Here is a 25,178-nt window from a genome sequence, read left to right as displayed (position 1 = left end):
CTTTTATAAAATGTTATCACTGGGGGGGGGTTTGCATTCCCCATTGTGGAGTTTGTTCCACCATGTGGGACTTCTCCAAGTACTGCAGTTTGCCCCCACAGTCCTAAGACATGCAGTAGATTGCAGACTCTAAAGTGCCCATAGTGCGTGCGTGTGTGTGTATGTGTGTGTGTGTGTGTACATGCATACATACACAGACAACACACACACATACACTCCTTTACATATGTGAATTTTTGGATTCCATACAATAATGGATTAGTAAAGAAAACCAGTACAACTGGATTTGAAAGAGAATTACTTAATTTAAATATTCATGTAAGAACATACTGACTTTCTTTAGATCAAGAGCAATCAATAAGCAATTGGAATGAATTAAGTATCGTTTCATGAATGCATATTTGTCAGAGGTTCTCATTTATTTTCATGTAGTTTCAGTATATATGGTGAACAAATAGGGTTTCCACAGCAATGACGAGTTTACATTAAAGCGTGTGGTGTGTTTACTCCTCTCCGTTTCATGCTGTTCACAAATCCAGACCCCAGAAAATAAAGCTGATGTTTAAATGAAGAGAACCCACAATGTACAGAACAATGCGCATCATGAGTCCCATTACATCGTCTTGCGATGTTTTTGCGATGAAAAAAAATTTTTTTTTTGATTTATTTTTTGCTAAAAAGTGGCAGACCTAAGATCATGCTGGTGGTAAAAGATTATTCAATTGACTCAGTTTTGTTGACAGTAGCTTGACTGAAACAAACATAGCATCTAAGAATTTAATTTAGTTATGTATTTATAGATATATAGTAGCATCAAACAATATAGGCCTACATCCACAGTATGACATCAAGGACATGGGATGAGCACCTACAGTTTATGCTCACTGTAACTTCTCCCCTACCCTTGATATGATTAAAAGTTTACTTAATAAACATACAAGTTTTCTTCCACTGATAACAACCTTGATATGTATATAAATATCATAGTAGTATAATATATAGGCACTGGGCCATAGTCAGGATTTTTTAAATACTGAGGCCAGAAGTGTTAGTCCTTCCTAGGTGTGCCCTGTAATGGATCATGGTTATTGCAGTTGCAGAAAAAACACTTTGGACTTGACCTCGGTATCCTCAGTGGTAGGTGCGGGCATGTATACGCAGTTATTACAACTGCAAAGATAATGGCTGAGTCAGTGAACGAGAGTGAATCCACAGGGTTGGTGGATGGGGTCTCTCGGCTGATATCTGCCGTTCTGTCCTGCTATTGTCACGTTGCTTTTGAAAGCTTTAATGAACGTGACTTAAACAGCAGATGTCGCCCTTTACGAATATTTATCCACTTTCCCGCGACATGACGGCATGGTTACACTGCGTTCCGGGTAAATCGTAGATGCCTGGGCTGCGCTAGGTATCCTGGTTACCTCGCATCTGCACCTTCGGCATGAATGGTTCTGTATGACGTATTCATACAGGAATAGTATGTTACATGGTGTTTCCCACCTATAGCAAACATCCTAACGACCCCCTCATGATGTGACCGTTCATGCGGTGATGTCTTTGCATATAATTCTCTGAAAACGTGCATTTAGTACTTGGGGTTTGAGTGAATTCATTCTATCTGTTAGATGCAGCGGAGCGAAATATAACCTGAATGTACGATATATCCTGTAAATTAATGATGAAAAACGCGAAACCGTTTCGGGAAAAAGAATGGTTGAGTTGAAATCGCTTAGTCTGGTTTGCAAGCGCAGGTCGATGTATCCAGCGCGGCAGCACGTCTGTTGAGTCACTCTACAGTGAGCATCTTTCCATCGCTTTTTTCTGAGAAAACTATTCATCGCAAGACGATGTAATGGGACTCATGATGCGCAACACGATGCCTCAGTATGTAATTTTACTTTGATTTACTGAATAGTATGATATTGTTGCGAAGATGCACAGAGCGCCATTGTTTTGCAGGTGGTTTTGGCAACCTGTAGTTCTGAATCGTTCCGTCACATAATTTCTCCGTTTTTTTTTTTTTGTTTTTTAAAAAAACCTGTTATCTGGGTTTAAGTTGTTTATGATACCGATTGGTAGGATATATTTGCTCTCGTAAGTTATTCGCTTGAATAAGAAAGAAGGGAGCTTTTGCTGAAGGGCGCGCTGCATGGTTGCATTGGCAAAGCAAAAATATTTCGCGTTCTGTTTTTGCCGAGAAAATATTTTTTTCCCCAAATCTTTAGCTGGACAACAGAAACGGACATATTCGCCTCTCTGCATAGTACATGTAGGTTGTTTCCAATGAGAAGCAGCGCGATCACCTCGAACGATGGCATTCTCTGGATGAAGACAAGCGGCGTCTTGCAGAAGCTGTGATACTGGATGCGTCCATTAAGAAAGGAAAAGACAAATATATGAACGTAACACACAGCCAACAAGAATGATATAATCTGCTTCGTGCAATGGATTTTTAGCAGAATACAGAGACTGGATTTTTAACCCAGCATCATTACGCCGTTTCCGGTTCCTCAGTGGTGTTTCCCCATAGCAAACTGTATCGGAAAAGCAGCAGATCCAGATGGCATGGACACTTCCGCAAGGTCTGCCGCTGTGCCGTGCTGCTGGAGCTTTCTTGCAGTCTCCTACTCCAACTCAGCTCCATCATCATCACCCAAGCGCCCCGAGAGCACTGCAGCAACGCGACCAGCAATCACAGAGCCAAAGCAGGCGGCATGAGGCTTGATTCAGTACATTTCTCCATGCTGGTCATCGGGGTCTCCTTCGCCTGCTACTCCCCGAGTTTAAATTCCCTGCAGGACCAGGCTTACAAATCAGCGGTGGTTATAGAAGGCAAGGTGCAGTCTGTGCCTGTGAATGTCTCAAAGGAGCCGTACAGTGTGAATGTCAAAGTGCTAGATGTTTGGCCGCTGAACAGCGGTGGCCTGGAGCGGGAGCAGCTCGTCACCGTCGGGGAGTTCGGCTCGGAGGCTCCGTGCACCAAAGTGAAAAAGAACCACAAATATATTTTTTTCATGGACCCAACCGACGAGCCCTTAGTATTTAAGGCATCCTTTGCTCCCCTAGATACCAGTGGCAAGAATCTAAAAAAAGATGTTGGGAGCATCTTGTGCGAAGACTGCGGTAAGTTTAATCCTTATTCCTCTTTGCGGTGTAAGCGCTCGGTAATGTTTAAGGATAAATACCTGTCAGTCCTTTCACCAATTTTATCGCGCCTTTTTGTTGTGTGATTAACTGGTGTAAAGCACGATTTTATGTTTTGGTGATGGAATGAAATTCTAAAGTGTAAGTAACAGATGGGTGTTTGTGGGGCGTCTCTGCAGCATTGCTCCAATTAGGGTAATGTAGAAATGTCCCTATTAGACTCACAGGAAATCTGAATACACGTGCATATATTAAACGCTGGTACTTTATGGGCATTTATGTAAATATGACACCAACTTTTATTAAACAAACACTTATACCGTTGTAATATTTGTTATCACCAAGTGGGTGATAGGGTAGGTTGTGGGAACGCCGATGTTGTGCATAATCGATACGAGCATTTAATCGCTCTGTTTTAAGCCATTTTAGTTATATGCTGTGGAATGCACATAGGGCAAACGTGGTGAGCATGAATGGTTTTACTTAAGAAATTACTAGGTAAATTTGGAAATACATGGAGTCCGTCAATCTAGTAATAGTTATTTCTCAGAAGAAAGGGGAAACTGGGAAAAGACCACCCTAAGCGAAGTCCGGTGATCTCAGTGCGGGTATTGGCGCTGTACCCCCTTGTGAATGCTGGCCTCCACACTGGACTACCGGAGAAATGGGATCCGTAGGCGATTTGGCGAGCGGATTAAACCTGATTATAACCGGCACCGTGTCACATCTGCTGAATGCCCTTTTTAACCAGAATAGGATCCGATATTATATATATATATATATATATATATATATATATATATATATATATATATATATATATAATATATATATATAATCTTCTCCTGTTAATCAATAAATGAACGATTGTCCTGGTATATTTAATCTTTTTGACTTTTTTTTCTCACTAGCAATTCATGTTTCTCTGCAGTTTAAACATGACGACTTTTATCACAACATATAGGACAACGGTGTTATTACCCAGAGGCGAGTCCGACGCCTTCACAACTCATGTTTATCATCATTGTAGTATCCAATTTCTGACTGATATCACTCTTTATTAAGAGTACATCACCTTGACCGCATGACTGTTAGGCTAATAAAAATGTGCAATGCTACATTTAACAGATTTCAAGTTTGCGGGACCGATGTTGCGTCTTCCTCATCGGCCTCGGTGTGTTCATGAGAATGTAGAAGGTAGACCTTTACCCAGTTATGTATGATGCTATGTATTCAACAATGTGAGCAGACATATGTGTACTTTAATCTGTGGGAGTGTTGCTCTGTCCAGGGTGCTGGAGCACTGCAGAACCACCACGTGGGAGCAGCAAGCAGCACGAGGGTTCTGTTGCTAAGCGCTGTGTTATGAAATCTGCTGGAGCAAAATCGACAGTATATCCTCCTCATATATATTGTATTGAGAGTTAAATAGCTCCGTTTTCATTCCTAATCCCATTACGTATACATTCATAGTTGAAGGAAATGAACAAAAATGAGCAGTCATTTCAGAATTATTATGACAAAACTGATGTTTAGAAAGGCTTGTTCGTTTCATTGAAGATTAGCGCAGATTTTTTCTTAATTCATCTTTAGATTCTCTTCCAAAGAAAAACACGCTTGTATTTTAACTTATCTGTTGAACAATCAAATGGTCCTCTGATCATCTAAGCAGGGATTTGACCCCTCTTTGCCTTTCCACAGTCTCAACGAGGCTTAGCTCTTAGTACGTTTAATATTCAAAGTACTTTTGAAGGAGATCGTTTTACAGTAGATCTTTTGAAATGTCCTTGGGATTCAAGAACTAATTTGCTCATGCAACATTTGCAAACTTTGGGTTCATCTTTATTGCCCTTCAGAGGTGTTGTGTCCCACGCTAGACAAGCTTTGTATTTTTGCTATCTCCCCGCTCAACCCTAAACGCTAAAACATGGACTGTCTGTGGGTTCCTGAGGACTGGATTGGCTTAGAGTAGCTTTACGTCGGAACATGCTAGAACAGGCTCCTAAGCCATTTCCTTTTGTAGGTGATTTCAGAAGTTTGGGATTTTGCCCCCTTTATAGGCAACAAAATATCACAGGAAGCATTTATGTATTTATGCTAGGCCAGAGGTAATCTTTGTACACAGCTCAATCTACTCTCTGTTCCCCGTTCTAAAGTAACCTTTACCAGCCACTGCAGAGAGAAAATGGCACTGATAAATCACGCAGATTGAAGTGAATGTTTCGTGAGGATTCCTTCTGTTTCTGTCACTGCATTATGATCAGCTTTGCTCACTGCGATCACACCATTGCCGGCGTCGTCACCTTTATTTTGTAACTGTTCCTGGCATGTGGACACTTCTTCTTCCTGCCTGAAAGGAGTCTGAGCACAAATGCATGAGATCTGTCTGCTAAATTGAATGGCGGAGATAAAAATATGTCTGTCCCTCATGACGCACCCTACATTGACTGGCGGTAGATGTTAATTGCGTGGAATGTCTGCGTGCTGGTCCTGTCCGTCAGTCACTCCGTGTTAGCTGGAGCCGGATGTAGACTACCTCTGCACCTGTCTCTGAAATGTGCAGGTGAGTGTGTGTGTGTGTGTGTGTGTGTGTGTGTATGCATTTACTTGAGTGTGTTAGAGGTGCTGGAGGTGTGAGATGTGTCTGCAGCATCGCGGCCAATCAGATGATCAGTACCCAGAGCGCCGGACGACCCTGGTTTTCATTCAGACCTTGAGTCTGGCTGGCCTCCGTGCTGTTTCTTTGAAGTAACATGAATGACCCGTGATTAGTGTAAATTACATACATACTCAGAACCACAAATCAAATTTACACCGTCTGCTCTTTATTGTTAGATTTTTATTCATGCCGCAGTTTGACCGAGATGTATATTTTTCCAATTTTAATAGTAAGGAGCCCTGGTGCCAGACTGATATCTTTCAAAGGACCGTAAGGTTTGTGACCTGACCTGGCAAATCTCCTCCTCCACAACTATGGTCTGCGATTGATATTGACATTTTATTATTTCACTGGAGTGGAATCCACGCCTGTTTCATAAGATAGCTACGAATAAGAGGAGGCCATTCGGCCAATTGAGCATGCTTGGAGGGAATAAAATTATTGTGAAAAAGTACAATATAACATTGGTATTTAAAGGTGTGACTATGTGTTTTATTGGGGAAGTACGGTACTTTAACAGTACGGCTTGAGCCAGAAATGGTGCTAATGGACATCTTTGCACTATTCTGGACACTGCAAATGCTACACCGTAATTATGTTGTTGGCAACACTTTTTAATTTAGAAACATTTTTAGGCAACAGCATGGTTATTCTTTTCTTTGTTCCTTTCATCCATCTATCCATCCATCCGTCCAGCCATCCATCCATCTATCACTCCTTCAAATGGCCATCCAGGGTTGCATGGGGCCTGATACCTGTCCCTCGCTGCACAGGTTTGGGGACAGTAACATTACTTAAAGACAAAATCCAGCACTTCAAATACAGCACAGCAGCAATGTAAGTCAGCGTCTTGGTAATGTTCTTTCTCATGAGTTTATGGGGCACCTGCACAGAAGAAACCGCAGGCAAATACTGTCAGGTAATTATACCAAAAGATTCCGATAAATCTCTGAAGACCTAAAGCATATACGCACCTAAACAAAAGGTGTGTTTAGTAGTAGTGTAACTTTATGAATTTGTTGTATTTGTGTTATATAGCAAATATATGCAGTATAGTACAAATACTATAAGGTGAATTCATCCTATGGATGACACAATTGCATAAAAGTACTAAATAAAACCATGTCCAAATGATTAAATCATCTGTGTCCTGGTGGACAGTGTTGTTTTTCATTTCGGCTGGATCCTCGCTGTGACAGCCTAGGCCCTGCCGTGCAGTGGCAGCAGCTGCTGCTTGTTGAGGAGAGGTTGCCAGGCGCTCCCCGCCTACGGTGGCTGAGAGGGAACATTCCAGTGCTGACCTTATAGCGCTGAATGCTGAAGCGGCTGCTGCGAGAGACTTTAAATAGAGCCAGAGTGAAAAAGCTCTGTGCAACAGTGCCTGTGGTGTAAGAGGCTTGTGGAAGAAGTTTTTCGCAACGACCATCTTACCTCACTCATAATTAAAATAGGTTTGGTATTGATTAAAACGTGCCTGTGGTTATATACATGGGACATTTACCTGTCAGTCAATTAGCATTTGGTGCTCTGTGTTATGAGGCAGTGTTTCACAGTCCAGTCCATTGGGGACCCCCAGACAGTTCAAGTTTTTGAACAAAAATGGACTGTCTGCCGGGGAGCTGGGAGGAAGCAAAAATGTGGACTGTCTGCCGGGGAGCAGGGAGGAAGCAAAAATGTGGACTGTCTGCCGGGGACCTGAGAGGAAGCAAAAATGTGGACTGTCTGCCGGGGACCTGAGAGGAAGCAAAAATGTGGACTGTCTGCCGGGGAGCAGGAGGGAGCAAAAATGTGGACTGTCTGCCGGGGAGCAGGGAGGAAGCAAAAATGTGGACTGTCTGCCGGGGAGCAGGGAGGAAGCAAAAATGTGGACTGTCTGCCGGGGAGCAGGGAGGAAGCAAAAATGTGGACTGTCTGCCGGGGAGCAGGGAGGAAGCAAAAATGTGGACTGTCTGCCGGGGAGCTGGGAGGAAGCAAAAATGTGGACTGTCTGCAGGTTGTTTCACCTGAATCACTTTGGTCGGCAGTCCAAAGTATTGTTATCGATATGAGCATTTAAATGCTCTGTTTTAAGCCAATTTAGTTATATGCTGTGGATTGCACATAGGGTAACTATTTACCTTTTAGCACACAGCTAAACGGTAAATACTTGATATTGTCATAGGGTGAAATAAACTGAAAATGAAATGCTAATAGCATATCTAATTGCGTTCCAGGATATAGTGATTGGTGAATAGTAAAGTATGTACCTTTCTGTATAGGAATTCATTACTCATTCATGTAACAGGAGGGTATATTGTCAGAGTATGTGAGTAAACATCTAAAAACCTGTCTTGCCAGTGTATGTGGTATGTTTTTTAGGTATGGCTACCATAAGCATGTGTGCTGAGGATCATTATTTTGAATGTCTGCAGATAAAAGCAGCTTGTCAATATAGAGACAGGGCTTTTCCCCGGATCGCTGGAAGATGGCAATGAAGAAACGCATCAGAAATATAATATCTGCAAATGCTTATGCTGCAAATCGCAGGTACAGTCATAACGAGCGTAATGATACTGTCTTGATTGTTCTGATTACGGCTGGGTGATGCATTTGCTGGAGGCAGGGCACTGACAGAGGGCTTGATGCAGATGACTGCATATTTGTAATATGTATGTTATGCTTTGTATTACTTGATAAAACTTTGGGCCTAGATTAATCAATCTCTTACACTTGCCAAATTAGTGGCCATTTTCGCTTGAAGGAATGAATGTAAAATCACCACAAGTACAAACCCTGCAATCTGGGCAGGAGTGCCATTTCTATGATGCTTTCATACCAGGACATTCTGGATAAGCAGATATGATTCATGCATGCAGGGATTGCTATAACTGTCATTTCATTTTAAATGTACATTCTAATTTTTTTGCTCAAAAAATCCTTGCATAGAGAGTGAAGATGTGCATATATTTATATACAAATCTTTCTTCTTGATGCTGATTTGATTTATTGTTAAAATAGCAGATTTGACATCTTTATCAGAGTCTTTATCCAAGATTTTACAGTTTTGACTTGACTGAAAGCATGCCTTAGAACTGCTGTCACACATGAAATGAGATCATGCGAGCCTGATTAGTCATTGTATGTTTTCCTGTTCATTTTGGCATTTTAGTCACTTGGCCTAAGGCAGAGGTTCCCACATTGGGACACTCGTCCCAACAGCCGAACTAGTGTAAATTTTAATGATGAAAAATATGATAAACTTATTACTGTTAAAGGAGACTACAACAAAAATTAACATATGAAGCCAAAAACAATGACTAAAAACCAGACCAACTTGACGAACTTGATATATCCAATAAGAAGTAATATATTTCATTTGTGTCTAATGGAGTTGCACGTGATTGGATAATATAACCGGCTTCAAGCCCATAAACCGAGCATTGATCTGACCAATAGAAACCGTCCGTCTCTACTAGAGCTGGGCGATATATCGAGTTTTTAAGATATATCGATATATTTTCTTGGTAAAATAATATATGCTTGTAGTTTATTCTTGAGCCATTTTTTCATGTACATGTACAACTGTCTTAATAAAAGTGCATGTGTGACATTGGGAACATTTGACTGTAACTTGGAACTGTATATTTGTTATTACTTAATGGGAAAAAAATCGAGATATATATCGTATATTGGCGTTCAGCTAAAAAATATCGAGATATGATTTTGGCCCATGTCGCCCAGCCATAGTCTGTACCACAATCAGCTTTAGGGAATAATGGATAAGTTTCACGATTTATGCGAAAGAAAACTAGCCTCATACAAATCGTGTGGAACGGAAGTAACGGAAAAAAGTGAAATAGAAACAGATACTTAATTTTTCTTTTAAGGTGTTTGAAATATTCGTTGCCATTTAGGGGTGTAACAGTATGCAGCGCTCCGTACAAACTTCGTTTAGGGTTTATGGTTTGTTGCAGTTTCCGCAGAGAAGGAAAAACCTCATTTGTTTTGAAATTGAATTGTTTTGAATTTAATTGTTTTAAAATTAGGAACAATTGTACAGTTAAGTTAATGCGTTAGCCGAAGTCTCAATAAGAAACCTAAGTCAAGCTTATTTGCACATTGCAAAAATCAGTACAGTTGTGTGTCGTTTAACTATGGGGATATGTCCTGAGAAATGCATCGTTTGTCGATTTAGTCGTTTTGTAAGCAGTGTATAGTGTACAGACTGCCAGGGGCGGAGCTACGTGGTGGCATAGGGGGCGCTGTCCCCCCCCCCCGGTTGAATCTTGGCCTCCAGATCTGTTGCCCCCGACCCCGGACTACACATGACTGCAGGCAGTCTCGAAAAAATAACAGTGATTGCCCTGTACGTGCATGGCTCTGATAGGCTACTCTTCCGATGTGGATGGGTGGACGAGGCGGCGCGAGATTTCGATGGTACTGGACGACCCGCTAGCCAACGGTAAAATCAGGTCAGGTGATAACAGTTTGAACATTAACGTCATTTAAGGTGGTTTCTAAATGTAATTTAAGATGGTGGAATTTGTCATGGCAAGTAACCTGAGTTGGACTGTCTTTATAGCTAGCGGTATAAAGTAATGTTAGCTATCCTAAAGGTAGCTAACTGTCCAATCTCACATTTACCGCGTTTAGCAGACGTTCGTATCGAAAGTGCCTTCCATTGCCCAAATACAAGGACAGTGTAAAATTTGAAAGATGAACAGATAAACAGTATTTTCATAATCTGCCAAGTGCCACCCCCAGTAAAATGACTGGACCTAGATGACTCCCCCAGTAGATAAGTGCTGGTTACGCCCCTGCCTGCTACACAGCTAGGCTACAGTAAACATTTTTATAGCCTAAGTAGAAAAATTACAGGAAATATATAAACTGGTAACATAGCTGTTAAGTCTAATTATCAAGTACATAACTGTATGTGCTATATTTTGTATGACTGGTCACGCACTCGGTTTGTTGGCACAAGCATCACCATGAACGTGATAAGAATTTTTCAGTTCCAGTATAAGCTCATGGGACCACTGTCATATATGTGGTGTTGAACAGCTACTTGTGAATTTAGTTCCTCCCGTGTCAAAAATATATTTATTTGTTATATAGTGCTTACTGAACTGAAAATAATGTACCAAAAGGTTACAGCCCCACTGCCATTGAAATTCACTGCCATGGACTGAACTAGGTGTAGAATTTAGCACAACCCACTCGAGTTTCACTAGTCTGATATCAACTTGTTTTCATTTTTGTGAGAGGACACTTGAGTTTTCTTTATTCAAGGTCTACATGCAGGCATTTTTTTTCTTCTAATATGAAGTCCATTGTTTGAGACTAGATTTCATTTTTGTTTTGTTTAATGATAAATTATGTTCATGTAAAACCATCTAAGAATTAGTGCAATGTCTTGTATTAGAACTTTTACAACTATTAAAGTCTGTGGCCTTAAACATCACATGTTCACACTTAATGGCATGCCATAACAGCGTTTCCTTTGGGAATCTGTGTGTGTGTGTGGCATGAAAATCTTATCTGCAAGGAGGAGGGGGTTGACAGGAAAAGTGTGACAGAACCACTGGCTTAAGAACATTATGAATCTGGAAAGGGGACTAAGCACTAAACCTGGTCCTTATGTTCACAGTGTTACAGGACACACGGGGAAAGGGCTGATCTACCCTCGCAGATGTGGCTGTAGAGCACAGCCATCTGCCATGCGGACAGGTCCTTACTTTATAGATTAGTCTGACCTGACAGTAGTGTGGATTGGAACAGATAATTGGAGGTGGACAGGTGGGACTGTATGCAGTGGCACCGAGGACAGATGTGCAACAACAGACTGCTACATCTGTCATAGAGCAGCGGGGCTGCAGTAGGCTGGGTCAGGAGAGACAGGAGCAGTTACCCTCTTCAGGGCTGACGCCTGCTGGGACTAAAGCAGCAGCTTGCAGACTCCGTGTTTAGGGGAACATATACCTGGGCTCCCTCCAAGACTGTACTTGTCATTTTGAAAGACTCATGACTGGCCTCAATGTGGGGGTTCTCTTTGAAAGGCCACCTGCACTTCATTGTTTGGAAAAAGCAAACAGGCCGAGTGTGTCTAGGTTTGCTGCCGATGGTGCAGCTGTTTGCCTGCTATGACATTCAGATTCTTCTTAATTACAGTGTGCTAAGCTCGCCTGTTTCATTCGCTTTTGTATCTTAGCTGGAATGGTGAGTCTGCTTGGTGATGGGTTGGTGCCCCATCCAGGGTTATTCCCTGTGTTGTGCCCTTTGCTTCTGGGATAAGCTCAGGACTCCCGTGACCCTGCACAGGACAAGTGTGTATAGAAAATGAATAAATGAATCAATGCATCATAACCTGCTCTTACTGAACTGACAACATACTCAGCACGTGTGCTGTCAGACCTGCATTTTATATGACTAAAAGTTAACCTCAGCAGTGGCATTTTACAAATCAATGGGATAATACTGCTCCATTAAAATTACAATTGAAAAGTCAGTTGTAAAGATCAAAGTGATTATCATTACTGGTAAATACTTTGTCAGGTCGGCTGTGTGCTTTTGTCTGCATGATGATGCGTGATACTATGCGTGTCACTGTAAAAACAAACAGGATTGTCACATTTTTGCTGTGAGGGTTAAATGAATAAGAGTGAAATACAGAATCTGATCTTGTCTGCTTATGCACTTTTATTTTTGTGCCAAAGACAAAACTGTTGGGACATGCAGTATAAAGTATTTGTGGGTCTCTCAGCTTCTAGTGATGTCCATTGATGCCCATTAGTCTGCCAGTGTAATGCTCTATCAGAATAGCCCTATATTATAGGTTCTCTGAGACTATTGTGCTTGGCGCCCTAGTGAATGCTTCCAGTCTGCAGATATAATGGGGATCTTCATTGGTTTAGGTTTTCCATTTCAGCTGTGACCTTGTAAATACTTCACAGCATGAAATCTCCACACCCTTTTTTAAAATCAGCTCTCATACATTTTTTTTTAGCAACTGGTTTACAATATTTATTTGACCTATCGCTGTTATTTGATACAGTTCCTGTTCTATTTCCAACATTAAAAACCAGGCTTTATGGATTTCCAGTCAAAACTTACTGTAGGCTCTTGGTGATCACTGGGGTGGAGACTCTGTGCAGAAGTTTTGGAGACCGTATGCTTTTGGGTGAAAGTCATGAGAAGGTTAGTTTAATTCCGTACCCATGACTTGTGAGAATTTTATGTAATAAGCAAAGGGTAAATTAAAGAGATTCTGCTGGAGAATGTGACATAGGTCAGGGTATTCTGCTGCTCTGTAATACAGCATAGTAATGCTGGACAGCTAATAATTATGACTGGACAATTTAGGGCAGTAATTTTTATCTTGTCTGCTCTGTATCCTTAAGCCCTTCAGGAAATAGGGAGAGGTGAGGTCTCAATAGCGGACTGTAGATAGAAAACAATCTTGTTCTCAAACCATTATTTTAAAGTAATAATTTATTTGCAGGTTACTGTAAAATGCCTTGCTATTAAACTGTGCAAAAAAGGCTTAAATGAATTGATTGATGTTAATGTTTGATTTGATTGTCTACATGGATGCCTTGTGAATTATGACAGTCGTGTTCTCAGTCCCTGTTTTAATGCTGCGGTGTGGTTCGAAGCAGGGTATTCAAGGAATATCTCCCAAAAATATACATGAACTGAGACAGTTTTGTTTACAAGAATGGACCGAAATACCTCCCAACTGCCGCACAGATCTGATCCGCAGATTTAGAAATGTTTGGCTGAGGTTATTTCCAATAAAGTAGGTTCCACTTGCTGTTAAATATAATGGTTTTGCATAAATGACCTTGACTGGTTGTACCTTTTGTTTATTAAAGACATGGTAATGTAAATTGTTGTGTGTACTGCTAGTTAAATGAGACACATTATTTTGTGTTTGTTGAAGATTGGGTCACAGTTTAAGAGCCATTCATGGAGAATTGCAGACTGTTTGAACTTCAGACTTCCCACAGCTGTATATAAACATTACTGAACCTTGTAGTGCTGAGGTGGTAGCTTGAAGTGTTAGCTAGTTTTTTTGGCTTGTTGGCTGAAGGACAGAGCCTCCTTTTAGTCATTGTGAGGCAGTACACAACTCTTTTAGCTCAGTTAAATTGCTCGTCTTCAGAAGGGCAAAATTAATTAATGAAAATTTATCCTAATCTACTAGTAAAACCCTCCTGCATACTTTGAATTTTGAATACATTAGATTAAATTATGCCCTTATCCGACATTATGGGTTTTTGTACGTGTTAGCATTGTAGCAAAGCAGCTGTGAGAGAGATACCCAGTGACTGGGAGAATATCACCCTCAATCTTCTGTGTTAATTACATCCCATGAGGTTGACTATTCTATATTTTTATTAAAAAGTCAGGTTGTTATTCCAGTGTTGTAATCAGTACATGTTTCGTAGTTGTTATCTAGGTTATTTGGGATTAAGTATATAAAATGTGATTTTCAATGCCAAAAATTCACTTTTTTTTTTTTTTTTTGAAAAAACACAATACAAACTGGTGACACATGATTCTGTAATGTGCCAGAACACCTCAGCAGGTTATGCAGAGACCGTTTAATACCAGAATGCCCGAGCTCATGGTGCGTCAATGACAAACTTCATTGAGAATTCCCATCCAGTGTCATGTGCTGTATTTCGTATTCTGTCACTGGGGTCCGTCCATCTGCCTTTGCATCATCTGGGGGGGTGCAGGGTTTCACATGTGTTTAATGCTGACTTATGATCATACAGAGCAAGCCAGATGTATGAGAATGGGTTTGAAAACACAGAGCGTAGCTTACTGGGATGGGTATTCTGGTCATCGTGCAGCCCTGCTCAGACTGGCTTTCAAAAAGTTCAGCATCCTTTGCCCTGATTATAAAAATAAGGTGTGTTGGGCGACAAGGGGGGGGGGGATCTCGGCCTGTGAGGCAATGACATCATCCCTAAATAACATTGCACACTTCGCAGATTAGTACCGATGTTGCTGCTGCAGTCTGTCCATTTGGTGAATATTTATGAGCAAATTTGCGTATATGATGAATGTGGGTTTAAAACAGTATTTTATAAATGGAAAGGTGCAAAAAAAGTCATGCACCAGGTTTAATGCCTTCCCCTGTGAGTAATAGGCTTCTTAGGTAGGAAACATTTTTTAAGGACCTGGATGTTATATCCTGTAAAATCTAGACATATGCGGTCTGTGGATTCAGACATGGCGGACTAATTGTAAAGCTCATTCATCCCATTAGCCTCTTTCATAAAAAGTGTTCCCTTACTCCTGCTTTTGATTTGGAGACCATAAACCAGCCCCTGAATGCTGCTGCAAACTGCACTCTGTCATTAAGATGAAACTGGCATAATCGCCAAGTGTTCATCCAGTCACCCTCATGATTGTTTAATAGTTGAATCACTTTATGCATGATTAACTCTTTGCTGGAAGTGTCACAAATGCATAAAGTGCTTTCATCTGTGGCCATGTTGAAAACATGTTGGTAGTTTTCACATAAATCATAGTTTTGCTCAACTGGTGATTGCTGGCTGTTTAGTCATTATTGTGTCATAGTGAAATATGGCTGTGAGTGCAGTGGAATCAGTCAATATGCTGCTGGTGCGACATCCAATCAGTGGGGACCGCTGTGCTTTCTGTTGCCCTCAGTGATGATCTCGGTGTGGCGTAAGACCACCTCAGCATTAAAGTCCGAATTTGCATAATCCTCTGGAGAGGGGGGGGGTATCTTCCCATTGTTATCCTTCATCCTCATTGAATTTTATTTCTCATTCCATTAAGCTGTAGGTTAAATATCCTACTGATTAAAGAATTATAAAGCCAATGGAATCATTTTTTAATATTTCATTTTACATATGTCTTGTGTTAGGTAAGTGAAAATTTAATTGTTAATACCTAATCATTCATTCATAATATTTTTGATTAACCAAATCAAAACCAGAACCATTGCCAACTTGGCACCGTATTGAAAAACAAACTAATGTCTATAGGGCCCGTTTCTCTGTGCTTGCTAATGGTACAACTATGAATGTTGCTAAGAAGTGGGTTGTCTTGCTGATTTGGGTATTTCATAAACAGCTGCTGTGAGATGCTTCTCTTAAGTTAACCTGAATAAATCTGAAGACTGGGGACCGACTATGACAATACGTTTACACCTGACCCCCAGCTGCCCTCTACATGTAGCCTCGCTCTCTTAAATCTGTACCCTTCAAGATTAAAGCAGTCTTCACACTTGACCTTCTCTGTCCCTGTTCTGGAATTTCTTATAGCCGGATCATATCGCCCAGCTGGTTAGGCGTTGGTGGTAATTTCGGGCCGAACACCCTCCTTTCTGCTTTTCGTTTGACTTTCTCTGAACCGCCAATCCCTTTTTTAGGGCTTGCATGGCCGTTCCGCGAGACAGGCCATGCGCGATCTAGCAAAACGAGAGCTCGGCACTTGAAAGCACTGATTGCTGTTTCCTGTGGTGGTGGAGAAGTATTTCTTGTTGACGGTCACCTTCTTGGTCTCAGAAGGGCACAGTGCTAATTCCTCTGGGCTTGGTCCCCTTGCTTTCCTCACTAGCTATGGCCAGGCCCGAATTTCCCCACACTCTGCTTTGTTTGGGCATAAAATCATTATCCTGCAGACTGGATCTTACAGATGGGGAGGGAAAAGGGAACTTGCTAGCTTCTAAAGAGCTGCTTTTCCCCTGGCTGGTCGTCCTGCCTGGGCTCCCCCTGCGGTCATTACCACGCACACATGGAAGACATGGACGCATGCTGGTGTGAATGAAGCCACCGTCACTCGCCCTCTCCCCTCCTGCGTGCCTCCCACCGCTGCTGTCGCTGGCTCCTCCCACCAATCCTGCCTTGTTGTGTCAAAGCCGGCAGACATTTTCTGACCGATGCGTTGGGAAGCCTCAAGCTGCATTTAAAAATGGAAAATGAGGAGAAAAAAAAAAAAATCTTGATTGTGCTAACCAGGCCTGGGAGCTCCAGTTCTGGGTGGGTGCCCGGCTGTCAGGGTGCCCCCGGCCAGCTCGGTGCTCGGTGCCCTTCGCTGGCAGCCTCAGCACTCCATGTCTGACGCTTCATTCTGCTGGAGTCTGGGATTTTTTTCCCCTGTCCTCCACAGCTTCCAGACGTATAATCATCTCACAGATGCATTACAGTCGACCGGACGCCACTTAGACCATCACCCAGCTGACTTTGACTTATGTGCCGGTTTGTGCGAAATCTGGGTGGGGAATAAAGGGGGGGGGGGTCTCTAGTTAGCGTTTTTGGGAGGGGAGTCACGCCATTTCGCTGCCGGATGCTGGAAACACCAGCATCCAGAAACATTAGGGGTTAGGTTTCGGTTCAGATCGGGTTTAAATCAGTCATCCATCTCAGACCACATATGGAATATCAAAGTATTTAGCTGTATTTATCATCTCTTATAACATGGTGTGTAAGTTAAATTAAGAGGACATGCCTGTGATTGGAAGGTAGCCTGTCAAAATGCCAGGATCAGTAGAGTGGTTTCACCTTTGGGCCTTTGAGTAAGACCCTTAACCTTCAGTTTCTCCGTAGGCTGTCTGATCCTGCTGTCATAAAACACATACGCTTCTTTGGATGTAAGTGTTTGATGAATGTGATATACATACCTCTAGAGGGGATGAAGTATAAATTTAGTGCCAATAGTGTTTTTCTGTGCAAGCAATTTCCATATATAAATTATATTTAAATCCTTGTACTATTCTGAGGCACCCATCAGAGCAACTCATCAGAAGGACCTGTTCTATTAATTGCATCTTGCAGATCGAGTTCAGTACAGTTCAGCATCTGGAGTTCCTTGTGGAGACTTCCATGCTTGTCCCATGAAACCATGTGCTCACGTGTCCTTGCCTGAATGGCTGAGTGACAGCTCATTGGCCAGGCCCAGAGAGCTCACTATCACGCCACCTTATGTTTAACCCCCGCAAGGGAACCTCCCTCCTGTCACCATGGCAACCGGTGCAGCCCCTTTCTCTACTCCCCAAGTTGTCGCTGGCTCTTGGTGGAGCCTGGTTTGCGGAAGTGATACAAACACTGAACACCATGGAAATGCCACTGAGGGGTGGCTCTGTGTGAAGGAGGGCTCCCCCTGGTGGAAGACTGCAGGAGTCGCCCGGGGCCGCTTGCCGCATCTCTGTCCCTCGGCACTGCGGGATATTGGGATACCGAACTGACGTGATTAGGGGAGCATCCAGTGACACGCAGACGGGATGCTGGACAAATCCACATGCCCGTGTTTGGTATGAGGGTGTGTGAGGTGCAAACATTGACATCAGCACTGAGGTTTCCCAGCCGTACCCTGCCATGCCCTCCCACTCGCACACGCTGCTACATGCTCACACTGTACCCCCCTGCCCCGCCCCCCGCCCCCGCAGTTTAAAGCACCCTTTTTTTTCTTTCAAGTGTTAATGAAAGACTTGAGAAGTGGAAACACGCCTTCTTGCGTCTTTGTGCAGCCGTCTTTCACGTCCTTTCCTGTGCACCCATCCTGCAGGCTTCCTGTCCTGTTAATGCCAGCAAATATGCTGTCTTCATGGCCTCATCTCTTGCGAGCATCTTGTACTTATTTGTATCTGTTTGCAGACCTGCTGTGTTGATTAATATAAATTGGAACATAAATATGCTTTAAATAATTTAACTTTTAAAGATCAGGTAACCAGCTAAACGCCGTTGCTTTAGCTGCAAGTCATTCGGGCTGCTGTTTGACCTGCCGCTGTGGTGGAATCCCATTATGCACTGGTCCCCAGCATAAAAACCTGCATTGGTGCAGCTGCAGCAGTCTCTTTCCAGTTTAGTTAACAATGCTTGCATGTGGATATTTGCTATTCTGGTTAAGTGCGAACTGGAAGATAAGTGCAATGATTGCAGACCAATTTAAGCCTGAACAGAGCAGGTTCTGAATGAATGTGTCTGCTGTGTTATTGGGCTGGCGTCCAGGTCAGATTGTGACAATCTTTACACCCCTTCAAAGCTGGTTTTGGCTTTGCCATGCTACTCAATTGTGCTTGTGTTGTCAGGTGTGTATGCTGAGTAGCGCAACTGTTTGTGTGCATTAAATTAAAAAAATCACTTCAATAAATCTGAGATGCACATACGCTGAAGAACATGACATTAAACATGTCTCATTTAGCTATTTAAGATTAGTTTCATTGTGCTACTGAGTGTTTGTCCCTTTGCTGCGTCTTTATGCTGTTATGGCACTGACCAGGTGCCTCTATCACAAAGCAGGTTTTCTTACTTAGCCGGATAACTTGTTGGATTTAAGGTAGTCTGGGCTAAATTTCAGTGAACAAAGATAAAGTCCCCTGTTTAAATGGGGGTACCCTAAATCCGACAAGATATCTGACTAAGCAAGAAATCTGGCTTTGTGATAGAGGCCCCTGTGACCGGCTCCTTCAGTGGCTTCTGGAGATCAGTGTTGGCATTTTAAGTGTTTCGACAGCTTCAGCATATGGATTTTAACACTGGAACTGAATATGTTTTTGGGCTTCCTGATAATGGAAGAAAAATGACATTGCGATATTTGAAATTTTGGTGATGCATACTGTAATATTTACAAGAGCCAAAATAAAGAATAGCCAAATAGTACTTGATATTATCTGCTGATAGTTTCTGTCAAATTAGTGGGTGGTGTTGCGACGAGTCGTGCCGACACAAAGCCATGCCGACAAATCACTTGCTTTTGTTTGATAAAATCGTCTGTATGGAATCCAAAACATTTCCATACTGCGGAAGGCGAATGTCTTTTGGTGATCAATTCTTGTTCACTTTTCTCCTCACTCATTTTCCTTAAATTTCTGAGTCTGAAAGCAAGGACGAAAATTATTACGATTGGCTTGGAGAGCACATGCAGAGCTCATGCAAATGCAGTGGCAAAGCTTTATACTGATTTTCTAATGTATATTTGATAATTTTGAAAAGGACCAATCATTAAAATTGCAAAGCTTGTTTCCTATGACAGAGTGAAAATATTAATCGTCTCAACTCCACAGGCTGTCACAGTCCTTTGCCATGTGGCATTTGCCTGTGCAGATAATGCGATGTCAGTATTAACATCGCACATTGTGCTTGCTTAGTACATTTCCTACATTTGTATGGAAGTCTGTGTACAGTATGTGACAGAAGGTTATTTATACGTGAGGAATTCTTGGATTAAGATGAGCAGGAATGACAAAGGACTTCGATGCATAATTTATCGATCCTCTAGCTGTTTTAGACATCTGAGTGACCGGCAGACAGTCCTGAACTATACATGTCTGATGTGCTTTATTATTAAGTAGTATTATTATTATTCATAGAGTTCTCCAAAGGAAGGTTCAGAATGAGAAACACAGTTTACCTGGGTGTTTTCCTATTGCGCCTTGTTCGACGTGGACGTGTAATCGTGGGGAATCTGCTGTTAGCGGTAGCTCTGAGAGAAAGCAAGCCGCAGCAGCAGCTGCTCGTTCAGTAGGAGTTCAAGCATGTATCACGTTCACCACATAGAGGGCAGTATATGAAAGGGAGTCCAGCACCCAGCAAGGCCCCCTCCTCGGGCTTTTAGTGCTCAGGCGCTCGCTCTCTGCTGAGAGAGGGTTTCCCTGTCCTAGGCCCACTGTCACACCAACCCACAGGTGTTGCACTGTTCTGACCTTGTGACCGGATTCCGGCCCGGGGGAGCCAGGCGTGGGATTCGGCGCCCCAGCTTTAGCCAGACCCCAGCGCCTCGGAGCTCGTCGCTGCTTGTGCTCGCTGCTCTGCAGAGTCCCGTCAGTCATGCTCTGCCGCAAAGGCTCATTGCTTTTTGGAGCCCGAACAGGGGCAGTGAAACAAGGGTTGGAACAAAATAGGTCCTGGGGGGGGGCTGGCAGGAAGAGGGGGGAGCAGTGGTGCCGTAAATAATCGAGACAGCTGAAGATGCCGGTGATTAAACGGTGGAACGCCATTTTGCTGCCCTGCTGGATCATTACTGAAACAAGACCCTGTGAAACACCCTCTTTAAGGAGCCATTTCAATATTTAAATGGACCTTCTTCGCTGAGATGGGAATAATAAAGTCGGGACTTCATCCCCCATGACAAAATATGACTATTACTCAGCCCTTAGAGATATCATCTATCTCAACCACATACATACACACACACACACACACACACATATATATATATATATAATCACACAGAAGTACCTTAAAACATACTTCGCTGCTAATGATAGTTTCAAAAGGCTACTTAACACCCAGCCTATACTGTATATACGCGCACACCTAGTATTTCACGTGTGCTGTGACAGCTTTGAATTTTATCTGTTTTCCCATGAAAGAGCTGTAAATAATGCTGCGTTAGGTCTCTTGTTGGGATATGGACGTAGAGACTGCTGTTTCTGGGTGCTGGGGTAGGAGCACCTTGCAGAATGTATCTGTGCCCGTATAGTGGAAAAGGGATGTAGGGTGGTAGCCAAATCTCAGGGTGACGATACACAGGGCAATTTTTTGAGCAATGTTGCTGAGCAGTGTTGCTGACATGTTGTTCAGGCACTTTCCCATTGATTTTGGGCCACAAATTTCTAGAACTTTTATCGGCAGTGGGCAACTTTTCATGATCATCCAGATCCAGATGAGTTGCCCCTTGTCTCATCTGGTGCACAGTTGCCCGGCAACATTGCTCAAAAAGTTGCCCTATGTATCATCACCTTGAGAGAGCCTGTCTGGAGGGCAAGAGAGAAGTGAGAGTTAGGGGTGGAAGGTGGAGCGAGTGAGTGGGGTCAGAGTGAGAGGAAGACAGGAAGAGGAAGTGATGGTGCTGAAGGAATGGAGAGATATGTAGAGAGGCAGAGGAAGGGGGCCAATGTGGCCGGAATGCGCGCCAGCATGGGGGGGGGGGGGGGTGTTTCCTGACCAGGCAGCCCGAAAGCAAGCCCCTTATCCACTATCTGTCACTAGCTCAGGGCCGCAAAGTCCCCACAGCTGGCAGTCACCACAGAAGTGCTTAAGTGGCACCCCGGATCAAGCGGGGGACACGGACGCCTCGGTGAATTGGGGAATTCTGGGTTACTGGGGTAACCCTGCAGCCCCAGAGCGGGCCAGCTATTGCAACACACACCCGTATCACGTGATTCCTGCTGATTCATGGGCTGTTTTTCTTGATGGAGATTCGTCCACTGGGACACAGAGTCGTTAATCTGAACAGGAAAGACGTTTCGTTTGCCGTCTCTAGCGCTTATTATTCTACACCTCTTTATCTCGTTGTCTGCTTTGTGAAAGAAAAAGCCAGCACCGTTTAGCTGAATTAAGCCCAGCAGACGGTGCATTTGTGTTCCTAAAGCTCACCAGTTTTTTTGCATTTTCTAAAATGACAATTGTTCATTGTTCTTTATCTGAAAGTATTTGGATGCCACACCGTGAGGTTGGCGCTAAAGGCAGTAATCATTTTAACAAGGCTATCCCTGTGATTGCCACTTTTTAAACTTCGTCAAGGCCTTAGTCCCGGATTAGTCGTGTGGGGAAATCTAATGAATCCCACCTGGCCTGTCTCCATTCAGCCCTTCGCTTGGCATGGACAGAAGAGCCGCTTTGATCTCGGGTTGTTTCACATCACTGCGGTGTTTAGTTTTGCATCCTCCAAGCTCGTTTATACAGCTGATCGGCCCACCAGGAGCACGAAAGCTGAACGTGCCCTGGCCGACCTGTGGAGCCTTGCGGAAAGACCCCCACAGTCTGGGCCGCCCTGCTGTTCTTGGAGAGCCAACAGATGAGCGTAAGCACTCTGATGCCCGGCTGCTGCTGGACTTCCTCTCCCTAAACTGCAAACCAACCATAACTCAACATTTCTGCAGTTAATTTAGCCTGTTTTGTCACCATTGACCTGTTGGAGGCCCCTCCACAGGGTGACCCCTCCCTAATGTGTGGCCCTCCTTTTTGGAGGGTGGCAGCAATTGTTGCCCCTCTCCTTGATGGGGCACCGATGGCTTTCCCAAGAGTGATCGTGGGTAGCTGGCTGGGTCCCGCCATGGTCGGTGTCCTGCCAGTGATCCCGAGTCAGGCAGTGTCTACAGAGGCAAAGGCAGTGGCTTTTTGCAGACGCACAGGGGCAGAGGAGGAGGTGGCGGAGCCCCGGCGCCGCTCCTAGAGGAGGCACGGGATACCGGAGTGTTTACAAACATGTCCGGCCTTGTCCCGCCGCGCCAGAGCTGTGCTCTCTGCCTATGTTTATCTCTGCAGGTATGTTTTGTAGGTGTGGGCTGATTTATGTCTGAAAGCGAAGTGGTTTGGAAGGCATCGGCGTGCGCCCCTTGCTGGTGGGGGGCGGGGCTGGCTGGCAGGCGGGCAGCCGCTGATCACGCCGCCGGCAAGCTCCGCAATGTTTACACAGTCCCCGGAAAAATGCGGAGCCGTTTGGCGTAGGAGCGCGCTCGCAAGTCCCGACTTCTGCCGCTGCACTCGGCCGCACTCACGGATCTCACGGCTTTTTGGAATCGCTCTCCCGTGACATTTGTTTTTCCGCGTCAGATGGCCCTTCCCGGGCCTCCGGGCTCAGCTCTGGAGAGCGCCCGCCGCGGCCGGGAAGCACGCTGCCCCATCTGAGCACGTGCGCTCTTAAGGTGCTGCGTTTCCCACCAGGGTCGGGGCTGTGCTTTTCCAACGGAAAAGTCAATATTTACATGCAAATTGTACGTCAGCGCCCCGTAGAACACACGTCCGCTCTCTGCAAAAAAAAGGGCAATATGTTAATTTAAACACCAGCAGGTATTATTTTCAGCTACTTTGCAAGGGCTAACTGTTTTGAGACCAGTGTCTATTTTTCTGCTGTCCTTTTCACTTCTCCGCTGTCTGTCCTCTTTCCTTCCTCCCTCCTTTTCAGCTGCTTAATAGAGGGCACCCCGTTCTGAGAGGATTATGTTCTTTTTGGGTATATTAACATGAATGAAATTATGCCACATATCCAAATACTGACCTTGGCAGTGTCCACACGAGCTGGATAATAGCCTTTTGCTGTACTTTGCAAAAAACTATATAATTATTTGTTCTGTTGCAGGTTTATTCTTCCAGTTTTTGCAAACTTTCTACTGCCAGCAGCATCCAGTGACATCGGTTTCAACGGCAGCGATTATTGAAGGAGATGGACCTTAGTAGACGAAACATCTTGTAAATCATTTTGCAAAAAACAGGATGTTGAAAACAATCGCCTTGGGGTTTTCGTTTTGGCTGCTTGCGTAACTTCTCGCTCTTAGTGCCAGAGTGACACTGGGAGACAGCTCCATGACGTCAGGGACATTTGTGTCCCTCTCAGCTTTTGGGGATCCGTAAGCAAACGCCCCCGACACCACTGTGGCATTTTTGGCATTTGGTTTTGGAAAGGTCACACCAGACCTGATTCTAATGCACATATGTGCTCCTGTATCCTATGGAATAAACAGCGTAGCAGAGAGTAGTTCACGCTGCACTAATCTCTCTATCCCCCTGGTGAACAGAAGGCGTAGCACTCGCATATTCGCTTGCAAGCACCACGATCGCACCTCACAGGCTCGCTTCTACTGATTAGTATGTTGTGATTCGCTGTGCGTTACTGTAGCTAGCAGGGGAGATGACTAGCTTATGACTGGAAAGTGAAGGGGTAATGACTGGGAAACAGCCCGGCAGTGACATGAGCACACCTGGTCGGAGAGTGACTGATAGCGGGATGAAGGCAGCATCAGGCCAGTATGGAGAAATGATTATCTGCCATTCGCACAAGAGAATGTTTCTTTTCACGTAGCCCATCATGCTCTCCTTTGAGGCACACAGTTGAGAGCAATGCCGGGTCAGTCATTTATGTAGCAGCCACTTGAGTATTTCAGGGGACCTTATTCGAGGGCTTGACAGATATGACTATTCTGCCAAAGACAGGATTCAAACCAGCAACCTTCCGGTCAGTGGTACTGAGGCGTAACCCGCCTAGCCACACGCTGCTGCTGGCGGTCTGGGGCAGGTTAAGGGTTCTCTTAGTGAAGAGTGGTGAATGGTGAATCCCAGATGAGGGGCAGTTCAGGTGCAGGTAGGGAGCAGCACTAAGGAGCCCGATGCCGTGACAGTGGGGCGGGGGGGAGCGTGTTTGTCCGGGCAGCGTGTCAGCCTGTCACCTCTGAGAAGCTGCAGTCGCCTGGGCTTCCTGTCCTGTCAGCGAGCGGCGCGGCGTCCCCGGTCCTATCGGCCTGCGCTTCTGTCCCTCTTATCACTGCGACCCGCGGAATGAGCCGGACCCATTCTGTCTGTGGGCTCGGGGCCTGAGCGTGCACTCGCCCGTGTTATTCAGGAAATGCCTGCGTTGGGAAAATATATTTAAAAGGATAAGTGGGCTGGCCGATAGGGGGAACAAACTCAGACAT

The 25,178-nt window shown here is 44.0% G+C and overlaps 1 protein-coding gene across 4 annotated transcripts in view; it reads left to right on the top strand.

Moving 5' to 3' along the window:
* The first annotated feature begins 2,608 nt into the window (after window positions 1–2,608).
* Window positions 2,609–25,178, top strand: part of LOC111836369 (pro-neuregulin-2, membrane-bound isoform-like) — an 83,323-nt gene continuing 60,753 nt past the window's right edge. For 3 of the 4 annotated variants that reach the window (XM_023797553.2, XM_023797549.2, XM_023797552.2), the window contains exon 1: window positions 2,609–3,123. In XM_023797553.2, coding sequence (XP_023653321.2) covers window positions 2,715–3,123 — 409 coding nt within the window. In that variant the 5' untranslated portion in view covers window positions 2,609–2,714. Of the gene's footprint in view, window positions 3,124–10,128; window positions 10,245–25,178 lie in introns of those variants that run through there. The other variant, XM_023797550.2, reaches the window with a different exon arrangement.

Source organism: Paramormyrops kingsleyae, chromosome 10 (genome assembly GCF_048594095.1).
Source record: "Paramormyrops kingsleyae isolate MSU_618 chromosome 10, PKINGS_0.4, whole genome shotgun sequence".
Taxonomy (NCBI): domain Eukaryota; kingdom Metazoa; phylum Chordata; class Actinopteri; order Osteoglossiformes; family Mormyridae; genus Paramormyrops; species Paramormyrops kingsleyae.
Note: the sequence above shows the minus strand (reverse complement) of the source record. Positions and strands in the feature narration are given on the sequence as shown.